General features: G+C 39.6%; 2 protein-coding genes across 4 annotated transcripts in view; one reads left to right on the top strand and one right to left on the bottom strand.

Moving 5' to 3' along the window:
* Positions 1-6,962, top strand: part of LOC118249967 (poly(rC)-binding protein 3-like) — a 514,794-nt gene extending 507,832 nt beyond the window's left edge. For 2 of the 3 annotated variants that reach the window (XM_035550523.2, XM_050708846.1), the window contains one exon: positions 4,088-6,961. In XM_035550523.2, the coding sequence (XP_035406416.1) occupies positions 4,088-4,148 (61 nt within the window). In that variant the 3' untranslated portion in view covers positions 4,149-6,961. Of the gene's footprint in view, positions 1-4,087 lie in introns of all 3 variants that reach the window. The other variant, XM_035550521.2, reaches the window with a different exon arrangement.
* Positions 1,027-12,486, bottom strand: ZNF830 (zinc finger protein 830). The gene is made up of 10 exons (XM_035550528.2): positions 12,346-12,486; positions 12,125-12,224; positions 11,321-11,441; positions 10,715-10,748; positions 9,193-9,416; positions 8,411-8,501; positions 7,703-7,766; positions 5,051-5,131; positions 3,558-3,634; positions 1,027-1,698 (listed from the first exon to the last, which is right to left on the bottom strand). Exons 1-10 carry the CDS (start codon positions 12,465-12,467, stop codon positions 1,515-1,517), a joined length of 1,098 nt encoding a protein of 365 aa, XP_035406421.1. The 5' UTR covers positions 12,468-12,486; the 3' UTR covers positions 1,027-1,514.
* Between the last annotated feature and the right edge of the window lie 2,770 nt (positions 12,487-15,256).

The following is a 15,256-nucleotide window of genomic DNA, read 5'->3' on the forward strand; positions in this document are numbered from 1 at the left end:
AAAAAAAAAAAAAAAAAAGCATCTCACAACATGGAAAAAGCCCCTGGCATATCAAGAGCTTCTTCCAAAACAGGTAAACCAAACATCTAGCTTTAGTTTTTCTCTTTATTACTTCGTTAATAAACATATTTGAGGCAAATATGTAGAAAGATCTCATCAGAACAAGGCTGTTTTCTGCCTTTAAAACCTCATTAACTTGTTTTAAAATTAGAATGTTTAAAATCCATAAGTTAAGCTATTCCTTCACTTTACTTTTTGACAAAAATTACAGAATCGCAGAATGGCTGAGGTTGGAAGGGACCCCTGGAGGCCATTTGGTCCAACCCCCTGCCCAAGCAGGGCCACCTAGAACAGGTTGTCCAGTCAGCTTCTGAAGGAGCTGACTCCAAGGAGGGAGTCTCCAAAGCCTCTCTGGGCAACCTGTGCTAGTGCTGTCACCCTAATTAAACCCTAAAATTAAATCACACATTTTCCCTTGTTTTTTTCCGAAGTCCTCAGGTAGCCTAACAAATTTTAAGGTTTTTGAAAGTCAAAAATATGCTTCATTTTAAAAAAGAAAAAAAGCAACAAAAAAAACAAGTGGCACTTACCAAAGCTCAAAATACTTCTCTTTTCCATGTCCCAGCTTTGTCAAGTCCTTAGGTTCTTGTTTTTCACTTAATCCATGTTTATCAGAACAGAAATCCATTTTAGATGCTCTCATTTACTATCTTAGAAAAAAATCCAGGATTTAGAGCTAAATAAACGGTAATACGTTACCAGCTTCCAGTGCAGTACATTCCTCTCTGGCATTTTGTTACCCTTTCAGTTGGTTATGGAAATATTTAACCATTGTGTTTTCATCCCTCTGGCTTACAAAATGTGACATATGTTACATTATGGCCACATTACAATAAGCAAAACAACTGATACTATAAAGAAAAATCTTCAGTACTGCCTATGGCTCATCATATAAACTGTGGAGAAGATGTAGCTCAACATTTCTGAGTTTGGCACTTCCAGACACAGAAACACTCTAACAGTTCCTGAAAAAACTACATGTTTTATTGGGGGAGTGGGGGAGTGGAGGAAAGAGCTGATAAACTTTTAAGATAACATAAAGGCATAAGATTTTCGTTTTGCTACCCATCCCATGTAGGAAAACTCTGTAAACTAACACTTCCTAGTCCTTTACTTCTATACCCAATAACCCAAGTCTCCAAATTACTAGATATAACTGATGTTACCAAAAGCTTAGAGATTCCTCAGTTAACTAATTAATCCCATTAAAATACCTCTGGTAGGAAATCAGTATTTTTAATAAAAGTACATTCAAAATTGTAAAACATTTGCAATATACAATTTTTACAGCAAGTAATACACCATTGTAGACCTACAAAGGTTTGTTTTTTAAACACACTTGGCTCTTTACCCTCTCACGATCTTCTTTAAATAAATATTTAACGAAAACATTTCACTTCTAATAATGGAAGTAACATCATGATAAAGAGAGTATCAGCCACGTTACAAAAACGCTACAACAAAGCCCCTTTCACCCGCCAGTCTTGAGACAGCAAATCCTGCAATTCTTCTTCATCTTCGCTACCAATAGCCTCATCTTCTTTCTCTTGTGTTGCTCTTAATATCATGGCTTCTTTAAATTTCTCTTTCATCATATCCTGGCGGTTACGCAAAAGCTCAACACGGCGATAACATTCACTGTTGAGAAGCAAACCACCTATTAGTATTTGTGGCCTTTTCAAACTAAATGCATTTTCTACAGTGCCGGACTGTGTTTTTCCAACTTTGGATATATAAAGCTCAGCAGCTTCCCACCAACTGAAAATGTGATTGCACCTTTTCTGTATTAATCAAACAGAAACAGACCAGAGGAGAGGAGGAGTGCAGTCAGTTCTCTAGCAGTGAGCACTAATCCAAACATGGAACAATTGCAATACCCCCACAGACTGATTTCAGAATAACACAGAAGCTCTATCCCACACAGAGGTGCCAGCCTTTGCTCCACCTAGCGTGTAGCAAATACGCATGTACTAGAAAGGTGATCATTGGTAATCAATTTGATACCTTACTGGCGGTATGTCTGAACTAAAGACAAAAAAGTAGCACAAGTATTCAGATCATGTACCTGCTTACTGAGCGCTACACTAGAACTTTTAAAGTAAATGAAATCCCCGAGTTTCAGTTTTCTATTTACTTAAGTTCTAGCCACAAAATATGTTTTGTAACAATAATTCTAGCCATTTTAACAGGATATTTTGTTGAACACATGTATTTAAGTCAGGCTGATACGTCTTCCTCTTTGCTCTTCCCAATCCTATCTGCTAGGAAGAGTCAAACAGTAAAGATAATTGCCTGAATCCTGTTTCCCCTTACATATCTGCAATAGGATAACTTGCAGGGCAGCCATATGTGAATATTTGAAGGCTAAGGAAAATATGACTGTCACTGGAATTGATTTGATTCTGAATTTGAATTTAGTTTGGAAGAGTCTGAACTTAAACGCATTCAAAACACAAAGCTACAGAAACAGTGTTTAAAAATTTGGAATTTTTCTCTCAGGCAAAATAATTGTGCTAGCAAAATGAAACTCTCCCAGTTTCTGAATTTGGTTCTATGTGCTGTAGCAACCTAAGCCACTGGTAAAAACTCAAGGCCAGCCAGGTTTAGCTCAAGCCCTCTTCAGAATTATAGCAGCGTTGTTAAAACATATTCCTTTACTACCAAAACTCAATTTGAACCCAGCGCTGTTGTTATTATGCCAACTGTCCAGAAGTCTGTCCAGATGACTGAAGTGTTGCTGTTATTTTTTGTACCTTCTTTTTGCTGAAAGGTTCATTAAAATCAGGATTCAACGTTTTCTTTTCAGTCTCTAACAGTGGCATAGTTAATTGTGAGTTACTTATTCAACCTTGTGATGGTACCAATCTGTTCCACTGAGCTGTACTTTAGATTACTTAGAATTTAAAATAATGCTACACTTACCATTTCAACAACAAACATTTAGGTAATGAAGTGTCTCATTCAACAAAACCTTTAAGTTAACTTTTATTAGAAAAAGGATAACTAGTCACAGAACAATGCTTTTTTTACACAGCAAACGTATGGTCAAAACACAGATCTCATTATGGAATATTTTAATTGTTTACATTGCAGAATATAAGCTCTTTAAAAAAACAGCTAAATAGGTTCACATTAATTCTACATCAATCAGATTTCAAAGAGAGATGCAAATTAAGACATTTGACAGGTGGAGTGAGGCAATTTAGACAAAGGATTTACATTCTATTGCTTTATTTTGCCCTTGCCTGGCTTGCTGTATTTTCAGTGATTGTAGTTCAATCTCTCTTTGCAAATAATTTCATACCTTTGCTCCAAAATTCATGTTTTTATCAGGTATCAGTCTGAGATTTGAGGGAGTCTTTCTTTCTCCTTCAAATATTTAGGTAACTAACAAAAGGTAGTATCACAGAAAATTAAAAATGTTTTACCATTCTAGTTAAACAGTGATCCATTACAGCTGGAGAACAGAAAGGCTGAGGAAAAATTGATCTACTTACATCTGCTCATCAATTTCTCCAATCTCCCGATCTAGTCGTCCTTCCTCATCCTCTTCTGCCACTATTGCTTCTGAAATCTAAACAAGAAAAGCTCTAAGAGAATTCACCTTCATCCTGAATTCCTCTGTCATTCCTTTTTGGCGCCTGTGTCTTCCTTTCTTCCCCTCTACCCCAAGTCAAGTGCCTCGTAACTGTCAATCTGCTATACATATACACCTTCACAAAAGACTCTGGAGGCATATACGGAAAGAGACTGATCTGGTTTAATTATATATTAAAATGGTTATTCTTAAAACTAAAAGCTAAAAGACGTTTGGCTGATTTGGGGTTAACCTTTTGATTTTTTTTCAATACACTACTATTTGAAACCGAGCATAAACAAGCCACGTGCATCCAAAGTCTGAAGCTGAAATTGGAGCTATATCCCAATACTTGGGACTTAATTACACAAATATTGTGTAATTATTGAAAGTATTGGTTAAATATTCCCACTGGATCCCAAAGTATTTCTAACCTGTTATTTTTTTCAGCATATACTTTCTCAAATCTGAATGTCTGGGAGATGCTATGCAATCAATGGTCCACGCATAACTGAGAAGATTCCTTCTAAGCTGAAGAATTATATGAATGGCTAATGCTAGCAAAATGTACCCACTACTGCTTTTGTATGAATATTTCCTCTGTTTATAGTGCTGAGCGCTTTAAAATGAGCAATGACGATTTTTTTTTGCACCACTTTTCTTAGCAGTTGACATATGACAGTTGACAACTTCATTTCCAATTAAGATTTTTAAAAATTGGCAAATACCCAAGGGAAACAGTGGGAACACCACGTATCTACATGTAAAGACAGTTTTAGGTGGTAACAAAGGACAGATGAAAACTTGTTCTCTGAAGACTTTCCATGCAATGCTAAATGGTAAAAAAAAAATAAAAAATGGAAGTACAGAAAAATCATGGTCAACTTACATCTCACACACAGAATCTTACATCCCTTTCCCAGGTTCTAGGGTTCCTTTCCAGTACATTTAAACAAATCATAAAATCAAGGTTACTTACACTTTATAGATCCTTTTTCAAGGAGACAAATGGGTGGTAGTGTTTTGTTTGTTTGTTTTTTTTTTTTCCTTCTTCTTCCCTTCAAGGTTAAGATACGAATATATCTCATCTAAAGAAGAGCCCATAATCATGTCCTCTTTGAATACACAACACTGGTCTGAGGTTTATGCTATCTTATTTAAATGCAATGTAATAAATCCAACTATATATATTGATGACTGGCTCCTCATCAAGAGTATCTTCAACTTAATTTTCCTTGAGTGGAAAACGTAAAGAACCGTTTGCTCATTTATAAAGTGCATTTAACCACACACTGCACTGCAGACAAAGTGCTGACAACTGCATGTCAGTCATTTCACAGAGCTGCATGAAACTGTTGTTCTCCTTCTTGTGTATAGTATTTAGAATCAATAAAAATAGATTCCATTACTTACCGTGTTGACCTGTCGTATTGCCTTTTGAAATTCATCCCATTCTTTGTCCATCTGATCCTTTGGAGCATCAACTTTTCGCACCTAAAGAACATGAAAACACAGGCTCGTTAATGATTAATGCCTAGTGAGCCAACAACTGGAAACAATTGGGAAAAAACAGCATAATTTTGCCATGTTCTCAGGAAACCTGGTCAAAATATATACATTACCTAAATTGAAGTAACTAGGATAGTACAGCAGCACAAGTGTTTTGGAGGAAAAATATCTGACTCTATTCCCGGTTTTAAACAAGAAGTTTGACTACAGTATTAAAGAACAATTGACTTAGAATGGATGGTGTGAGATGCCTGGACTAACAAAAGTGACTACGCCCATTAATCTGATTTCACTATGTCACGTAGTAAATTTTAAATTTCTCTGTGAGCTGTCTGTTCAGTCGTATATAAGAGTTAGGACACAAACTAAAAAGGAGTAAAGTATTTGTTTTTAGCATGACATAAAATATGGTGTTATTCAGTTACTGGTTTAACTAGTGGTAGCCTGATTATATTTCAAGTATAAATTGATTTTGTTGGCTAGCAGGAGAAATAGCATAGCTACGTTCCACTTTTCAAACAATCTGCAAAGCTTTTTCTTCCGTGGTAGACAGCATTAATTACTAAAACAAGAGGACTGAAAAAGTAGGTGTAGGAATGGGTTTAAGATCTACAAATAAAATAATCAAAACCAGATTGTGCTTTTAACTTAAGCAAATAAATCGGATAATCTACCTGTGTAACCAGAACAGCTCAAGACTGGAAGCTGTGACATAGATGCTAGATGACAGATTATGCCTGGTTCTGGACTGGGTGGAAATCACATAGCTAAGAGAACTAAGCAGTTTGTACAGAACAATTCATGACATCCTTTTGCATTAGCTTTGTTTTTCTTTTATTCATTCCTCTCTTTTGGTAACATGTCAGTCATCATCCCAGTAAAGACAATGGTCTGGTATGTTTTGTTCCTGAATTATTATATAAAATCCAGTAGCATGAATTAAGTTTATAGAATACGTTAGAAGCTTCCCAGCAAACTACGTATCGAAAGTCATCATTTCATTTTCTGTTTTGTGATTATTTTTATCATGTGTGTATGTACTGTGTTACTATGCATTGTGGTTGTCTTTTGTAATTCATAATTATTTGTATTTCTTACAATAAATTTAAACACTAAAGATATTATTTTTCCTTGAAATATTTGTCTAACACAGATTTCATATGCTTCATAAATTCCTGATGTAAAGAACCAAAAACCCTTTGAAGCCCAAAACCCCCTCTCCAGAAACACCGCTGTTAATTCTGAGAATAATTATTTTGTGCACAACTCCAACACAGAATCCCTGTAGTCATCCCACTGTAAGTGATGCCACATTTTCCTTCCTCTTCACATTAGCTGAATTTAGAAAGGGCTGATTAAAAAGGAGTGCATCTGTAGGCAATTCAAGAGAGAGCTTACTGAGCCATATATCCACTTATAAATTTTATAATCTGAGAAGATGACCAGACCAAAGATCACTAACCAATGTCCTCACAAATATAAGCATGTTCTCCTTTGCCAGCTAGACATTTCCACTCTGTACAAGCTTCCCAAGTCATGCTGAAACTACATATTGACAAATGTAACACAACAGTCACATGCAAAAATAAAAATAAAAAATTAAAAAAACACATCTTTTTCAGATACATATTTGAACGCTCAAAATGTCATTATTCAGAAGTATTTACATATGCCACCGCAGACTTGTGTGCATTTGTGGTGCCAAGAGAATCTTGCCAGAGCAAAAAGACACCTAGGCTTGCAGCTGTGACGATGGGATTAAATGGACATAAAGGAGCATTATTTGGAAGGTCTCCAAATCAAACCTCAATTTAAATACACCAACAGCCTAACACAATGTGAACAATAGAAAAATATACTCAAGGAAAATGAAGAAAGCTTTGAGTCAGCAGTATTATTATGAAATAATAGTAAGTTTGAATGAATCACGGGTAAGTATGAATGAATCTGACCAAAGTCCAAGATTTTTTGGAGAATGTCCAGGTATTTTTTCTGAGCATGAAAAAAAAATATAGCAGTAAAATATGAGAGGGCTGAAGACCACGTTCACTGTTGTAGTAGCCAGTAGCTGAGTTTACAACGCATGCCATAATCCAGCTGTTTTCATTCTAACAGGCTGTATAATAACATTGCATAGTAACTCTTATGCTTCTCAACAGGATCTCAGGAATTAGAGAACCATTCTTATATCCTCAATTCAGAAGCCTAACTGGATGTAAAAATGAGGTGAAATGCTTTTTCTTGGGTGACTCAAAGGAGTAACAGGTGAATTGTCCAAATCTCAATCTAGCATTTTAAATCAACAAATAACATTTCTTTTTCTTTATAAGCCATGAAGGAATTGCAATCAAAAATACCTTCTGAGAGATGATATAACAAGCTCTTCCTGACCCCCACCCCTCTTTTCATGTCTTCTAATTAATCCAGAATGAGATAGCTTAGTCATTTTCTTATATTCTGGCACAACTAATTACCTGGAAAAACATCCCCACTACTCAGAAAATTATTACAACAGACAGAAATAAATCCAGCAGCATAAAAAGATAGGTCACTTACTTTTGCATCCACCTCAGGATCATCAAAGAACCCTTCTGGCAAAGCCTCAGCAGTGTTTTCTTTCCTGGAATGTTTGATTATGGTTACTCCAAGTTAACACTTTAGAACCTCTTTTACTGTGGTTAAAAAACAGTCAAGAATAAAACCCTTAATTTTTATAAAAAGACCTAGAAATGAAGGAAGCTTTTTTATGACACAAATTTTACCTACAACCATCAAAACTTGTTTCTTCACTGTGGCCTCAACAAACTCAGAAGTTTAAACCTCACTGCCGGGACAGGAGCTGTAGCCCGGGCTTCCTAAACTATTTGTTCCAATGTGCTAAGCATCCAGACATTTTAAGAGAAGTCTCTACTTTCGATAGTCTAAACTAATGCCAAAAAAGTGCCTAGGTGAGCTGAACCACTGCCACAGAACAAGTAAATGTTTGTTGTTTTTTTTTAAACCGTTAAAAGCAGCGTTTGACACTAAACTTCAAAAGTACCACGTGTTAAAACTTGCAAATAGGGATGTCTAACAGGCCCCTCATGACACTGCTCCCCCTGTCCCTAGGGTGTGAAACAACACTTGATGCTGACATGTATGCAAACTATCCCAAATACGAGTTAACAATATGACGGATTTTTAAGGATCACAACCTATATTTCCTGGAAGGGTAATGTCTATTTAAATTTCCAAAATTTTTCAATATTTGATTTGATTGTTTACCTCTCTATTATCTTCTCCTGTATCTCTGCTTTCTGTATGGATCCTGAATGGGAAACTACAGGAGCAGCTGTAGTTTTGCTGTCAAAGAAGTCTGAAAGAAAGGACAGAAGCCTGTGAGAAAAAAGAACTATTCAACCTTCTATATAAAATTCTGACTAGACAGGAATTTAAATTAATATCTTACTGAATCAAGGGAAGAAAAGCCAGACATTATTCCACTTGATAGCCTCAAACAATTACAACATAGAAGTGGTAAACGTGGTGAGAAAACACTGCATGGTAACAAACTAGCAAAGAATCTCTCTCCTTCCAGTAATACACCATAGCCAGCTAATAGCAATAATTACAAAAATAAACAAGAACCCTTCCATCGTCAATGGCATCAATAGCAATCATCAACGACATTAAGTTCAACAAAGGTAAATGCCTGGTGCTGCACCCAGGACAGAGCACTGCCAGACACGGGCACAAACTGGGAGCAGAGTGGCTGGAGAGCAACTCAGCAGAAAAACATCTGGGGCTGCTGGCAGACAGCAGGCTCAGCATGAGCCAGCAGCGTGCCCTGGCAGCCCAGTGGGGTGCCATTAAACACAGCACAGTCAGACAGTCAAGAGAGGTGATTCTTCCGCTATACTTAGCGTTGGTGTGGTCTCACCTGGAGTACTGTGTGCAGTTCTGGGCTCCACATTATAAACAAGCATGTCCCTTCCAACTGAACTGTGCTATTCTACCCTAACAGAGCTGCTTCTTACAGAATCACTTACCACTTCATTCATCATTACCTGTAGGTAGAGAATTAGGTATTGCTTCTGGAGTTGGAGGTGGAATTTCAGTTTTGTGTGTAACGGAAGATTTGTTCGATTGATCTTGTTCCTCTTCATCATCATCGTCGTCGTCGTCGTCATCATCATCATAATTTCCTGACAATAAACTGGGACCGGGACCCTTTGAAATCTGTTTGCTTGCACTGTTTTGCTCTGTTTCATCAAAAAAATCTGCTGGTAGCCTAGTGAGGAGTACACAATGCAAATGTTTCAAATATCACAAAAATCCGTTTGACTCCAGCATCTGCAGTCTATTCAATCTACAAGGTTGTATCGCTCACAGATCTTGTACAATATGCTAAACTGCTCAGCTACTGATAAAACCACTGTTTGAAGGCAACACATAATTGCTGCTGTCTTCTGAAGTTCCCCGGGAATGCTGAGGCTAAAGCTGAAAACACATTTCAGTTCAGTTTTGTTTCTTATATTGAGTATTCTGATAAAAACTAATAAAAGTATCCTACAACAAAGTGAGCTTGGAGGAATGGCAGCTATGGTAATTCTACTTTTGCATTCAAAGCAATTTGCATCTGTAAGATGTCACTTAAATCTTGACACCCTTCATGTCTAATACAACCACTCGCTTTGGGTACCTACTGCAGCTTGGAAGTGCTGTGCAGGCTCAGCAATGAGAAAACCCAGATTTGTTTAGGACAGCTGCAGGTCTCCGAGACAAACATTTTGCTAGGTTATATTTTTAAAATAATCATACTGATCAGTTTAATAATGAACAAACCTCTCAAATGGCAATTCTACGCACACATACAAAATTCTTACAAGGTGTCTTTAGCATCAAGATACCACCACCTAATATCTATGCAAAATAATAGTTTATCGCAAGAAAAAATGTACAGGACGCTGCGGGCCTCATGTGACACCTAACAACCCCACATAGACGTCTAAACACCATCAGAAATCTTAAGTGGCAATAAGATGTGTAACTCAATCCCCTGAAGTCAAATACACTTGTATCTTTGCAAGGGTTCAGCTACAAGATAAGTGTTTACATGAATTTTAAGTGAAAAAATTCTTAACAAAGAAGCGTTGATGACATTTGTTAGTAGTTTCTGTGGCTAAGTATCATTTAAATGTATACTACAAAATTTGTCATCATTTCGGACTATCATCTCTTCTGCAGTATGGCATCATTAAATACCGGAGTGCATGCCACAATATAGTTATTTTCATTCCAGTAGACAGTGCAATAACAACACATATTACATAGTATAAGTCAGACAGTGACAGTAAAAGAATTCCTGTTCTGTCACAGACTGGAGTTAATACCACGATTTTCTCATTTGCACAGAGCACGATGCTGCTACATTCAGGAATGTACACCCACATTAGAAACCGAGCAGAAGCAGGAATCTGCTGATTCTCTGAACCTTTACCCTTGGGTAGGAGAGATGAGGAAGAACAGGGTGAGAATGTACCAGCTGGTATAGTTACAACCAAAAAGATACATAGAAGATCTACTTACCCAGATGTAGATGTATGTGGCTTGTCTTCTGTACCTGTATAACAGCCAAGAGTCACTTCTTACAACCCATGCTTTTAAAAGAAGTATCTCTCATGGTCAAACTACTGCGGCAAGTTCAGAAAATTAGGGACTACTATCATTATTTCTTAAGAGCTCCAAACTGAATGTCCCATAGTATCTATCATCAGGTACCACGAGTGCTACAGAGAGTCCAAACCCAACCTACACAAGATGTTACCTTAAATTCATAGTGTCTGCTTAGGTTCTCGCGCTCACTTAAGACCAATGCAATAGTGTGCCTCACAGTACTTAATATAACAAAGCAAAGTAAAAACACTCCTTGTATATGAACCACAGAAAACAAAGAGTATTTTAACCCAGTAAGCTAGAGAAAAGGTAAACTACCAAAAGAGCAGTTTTCTGCTGATCAGTGAACTCACAAAGCGCAAGGCAGACTTCTTCCCTTTCAAGCAGCAACAGGCTGACAGATTAACTCAACAATCTTGTTAACTCACTTCCACAGTACAGCAAAAGAAAACCAAAAGGATACAAGATGTAAAATAGCTAGATTCTGTCATGTGCTTGGAAAGCACGCTCTCTATTTACCTTTCGCTCTCTTTAACTCTGTATTTTCTGTGTCAACGGTTTTTCTCTTGACAGGCTGAGACGATGTGCTAGCAGCTGGACCGGTTGCTGTCTGCTTTGTGCCTTTTAATTCCGCAACTCTCTGTAAAGTAGTACACATTTTAAGAGGCTTTCCTGTCAGTAACTTTTGGATTGTGCAGCTTAAAATACAGCAGTTTTAGAACATCCTATTAAAATCAACTGATGTCCTTCCATAGCAATGCCACTGAAACAGGGGTCACAGATCATAGAATCATTCAGGGTGGAAGAGACCTCCAAGATCACCTGGTCCAACCATCGCCCTACCACCAATGTCACCCACTGAACCATGTCCCTAAGCACCACGTCCAACCTTTCCTTGAACACCCCCAGGGACGGTGACGCCACCACCTCCCTGGGCAACCCGTTCCAGTGCCTGACTGCTCTTTCTGAGAAGAAATTTCTGAAACCGAGACCAATGTTTTTGTCAGCCTCTTAAAAACGACGTGATGTGGGGGCAGAGGAACTGGCACTTACACAAGGCAGGCTGTGTGACTGAGAAAGACCACGACCAGTGGCAGTAGAGCAGTAAACAATGTAGGAAGAGGTAGGAAGGAGGGACTCACGCTGGGGCACTGGAACAGGAGGTGCTGTAAGACCCACACCGGTAGGTGCGAAGACACACGGCCGCGCGCTGCCCCAGCGATGCACTCGGAGGCAGGCAATGAAGCAGGACCCCCCCTCCCGGCCCTTCTGACCCTTCCCCGGGTGCCTGCGGGCTGAAACCCCGCCGCAGCCCCGTCTCACCTCGCGGTGCTGCCTGCCCAGGACGTGCGTCTGCCACAGCAGCTCGCCCTTCACGGGCGCGTTGCAGAGGGCGCAGCTGAGGTGCCCCAGGCTGTTGTACGTGGCGGCGGCCGTTAAGGGAAGGCAGCCGGGCGCTGCAAGACACCCCCCCGGCCCCCCGCCCCCCCGCCGCGGCCGCGACACCCCCCACCCCCCCGGCCCGGGGCAGCGGCGGAGGATATCTGGCGAAGGGCGACTCGATGCGCTTCTTGTCCGCGTTCTGCCGCTGCTTCTCCCGCATCAGCCGCCGCAGCTCCTCCTGCCGCACCGCCGCCCGCCCCGCACCCGCACCGCCCGCCGCCATCTTGTCCCGCAGCACCGGGGGGGGGGGGGGGGACCAGGCACCGCCCTCGGGGGGAGGGAGCGGGAAGGCTCCGCCCCCGCGCTGCGCGATGGGGGAGGTGGGGGTGGGGCTTGGGGAGGGGGCGGGGCCACCCCCTCCCTCCACACAAGCCCCGCCCCTCCGGAAGGGGCAAGGAGGGAGAAATGAAATTGCAAAACCATTAAAAAAGTAAGAGATAAAATTAAAAAAAAAAAAACAAAATTACAAAAATAAAAATAAAATCAAAATTACAAAAATAAAATAAAAAATACAAATAAAAATAAAATAAAATTACAAAAATTAAAATAAAAACTACAAAAGTACAAAAAATACCAAAAATATTACAAAAAATAAAAATTGAAAATAATCAAAAATAAAATTACCAAAATAAAAAAATGACGAAAATAAAATTGCAAAAATAAAAATTAACTACAAAAATGAAAATATTCAAACACAAAATTACCAAAATAAGATTACAAAACTAAAAAAATCAAAATAAATGAAAATAAAATTTCAAAATTACAAAAATAAAAATCACAAAAATTAAAACCACAAGAATAAAACTGTCAGCAACAGGGGCAGAATTAAATTCTCCACCTTCAGCAACGTCCCTTCAGCAGTTACACCCTCAGAGCGCCACCAGGGCTGGATAGGCACCATCCTGCAAACGCGTGCCAAGCTTTCTGACTAAAGTGCTTGCAAGTTCCCCCACAAATGCCAAAAAAGTAAAAAAATAAATAAAAATTAAAAAATTAAACCCACCACCAGTACACCTCATGCAGCCAGATGCTGCAAACACCGGCTGAAAGTACTCCAGGTGATATACAGCTGCGAAAATTGCTTAAAAAAAAAAAAAAAAAAAAAAGCCAGAAAGGCCAGCTTTTCTTCCAGGCTGAGCTTTCCACTACCCGTGGCTTTGACGCCCCGCAGCAGGCAGTGGGGGCCTGCTGGTTATGGAAGCACCTGCTCCACTCCTCCTGATGGCCTCCACCGCACACGCTTTCACGGGGACAGCAACATGCACTCCTTCCACTACACATAGACGTAGTTTAGTAACCACATCAGGACCAAGGGCAGCAGAGAACTTTCTGTATTTTATTATTTACCATAGTACAATAAAATAAGTTAACTAAAAACTCCAGTCCCGAGTTCTGTGGTGTCAAGCATACCACTCCAAACCATGACTGATCATTTGAGTCAAACAAAAAAAGCCCACAAACCAAGAAGCTTTAATCCAAGCTCACAATATTACTGCCAGAACTTGCTCACTGAGAATTTCACCAAGAAGTAGCTATTTCCTGCTGTTCTCACAGAGCAAGCCACCTCACAGCTGGCGGCTCCACAGCCCCGTGGGTGGCAGGCTGGGGACATCCCACACTGCGGCCTACAGGGAGCTGGGGAAGAACAGGGAGCTGGGGAAGAACAGGGAGCTGTGGGACTCGATTTCCATTTTCTAAAACAAACTTTATGGCACGACATTCTGCCTGAATGGCAAATCCGAGGTGAGCCAAAGCAATACAGCAACTGCAGGAAGACAACAGGCTAAGTAGCACCAAGGTGAGCAACTCGTCTGCCTTCTGACGTGGTGAGGTGGGTGGCTGGGGGCACAGGGATTGATCCGGTAGCAAAATGGGTATCATGGTATGCCTGGATGACAGAATTAGCGGGAACATACCTTAGGCTTCTTTGAGGTCATGCTAACCTTTACAAAGTCTCAAGGATATCTACATTTGTGGAAGGAAGAGGGATTTATAGTCTGGTGCACATTTCAAAAGCCCTGATTTCTTTCACTTAAATTTAAGGCTATTATGAAAAAATGAGATCTTTCAAAAAATAACTACAGAAGTCAATCCATTCGAGAAGGTTTTACGTTACTCTAAATGCAACCATTCATTTTCCAAAAGAAGTCAACTCAATTTTTATAGTTGGTAGTCAAAACAATTTTATACTGCTCAAGTTCGTCTTCATACACTCACATTTTTATCCTAGAAACCAAACACCCTGGTAACAGGGGTTACTGCAGAGGGTCTCCAGCTCAGGACTGCCACCCTTTGCTGAATGCAGATGTGCTGGTGGGAGAGAGTCATCGTCCCTTTTTTTTGCCTCAAAGCAGCAAATTATTAAAATATCTGCTATGTAAAATCTTCAGGTTATCCCATCTGGCTTTGAGACAGGTTGAGGATGTACTCACACAAGCACACCTCCAGGAGCAGCAATTTCTGGGCAGGAGAGATGGAAAGTGGCTGAAGTCAGTAGCCTTTTCCATTGATGGAAAGATCCAGACGGTAATGTCATGTTCTCACCCAAGAGAAAAACAGCAGCAGCAGCAGAAATGGACAGAGTCTTAACCATCACGGCAGCTCCCAGTTCTCTTCATGGCAGAAGAAAACACTTTGCTTTATGTACGTGTACCTGTGAAATTTCAATGTGTTAGAGCACATGCGTATTTGAGAGGGTGAGGATCCCTTCCATCACAAGAAAGTGGATAATTTTGCATAATCTTCCTGATTCAAGCAACTATGCTGCTGGTGGTTTTAGAGTCAGCTGAATCTGGCCCAGAAGCAGCAAGAAGCCAGGGCTTCACAAACGCGGTTTACAACTGTTCTGCCCTTAACTTTGAAGTTACAGAAAAAGAACTGGGAAAATAGAACATGACCAAACTAGCAGCCCTAGGAAAAAATACACAGCCCAATCATTTCCTTACTTAAGGTAAGGAAGCTCACAAGGAATTTAGACCTTAAAATCTTCCACAGATGCTGAGAACAGAGTTT

The sequence above is a fragment of the Cygnus atratus genome, chromosome 2 (genome assembly GCF_013377495.2).
Source record: "Cygnus atratus isolate AKBS03 ecotype Queensland, Australia chromosome 2, CAtr_DNAZoo_HiC_assembly, whole genome shotgun sequence".
Taxonomy (NCBI): domain Eukaryota; kingdom Metazoa; phylum Chordata; class Aves; order Anseriformes; family Anatidae; genus Cygnus; species Cygnus atratus.

Coding starts and splice junctions, on each gene's coding strand:
- ZNF830 (XM_035550528.2), bottom strand. CDS start 12,467: ATGGCGGCGGGCGGTGCGGGTGCGGGGCGGGCGGCGGTGCGGCAGGAG. Junction 10,749..11,320: donor AGAGTTAAAGAGAGCGAAAG/GTAAATAGAGAG, acceptor GCTGTTATACAG/GTACAGAAGACAAGCCACAT. Junction 8,502..9,192: donor ACCTAATTCTCTACCTACAG/GTAATGATGAAT, acceptor CCTTTCTTTCAG/ACTTCTTTGACAGCAAAACT.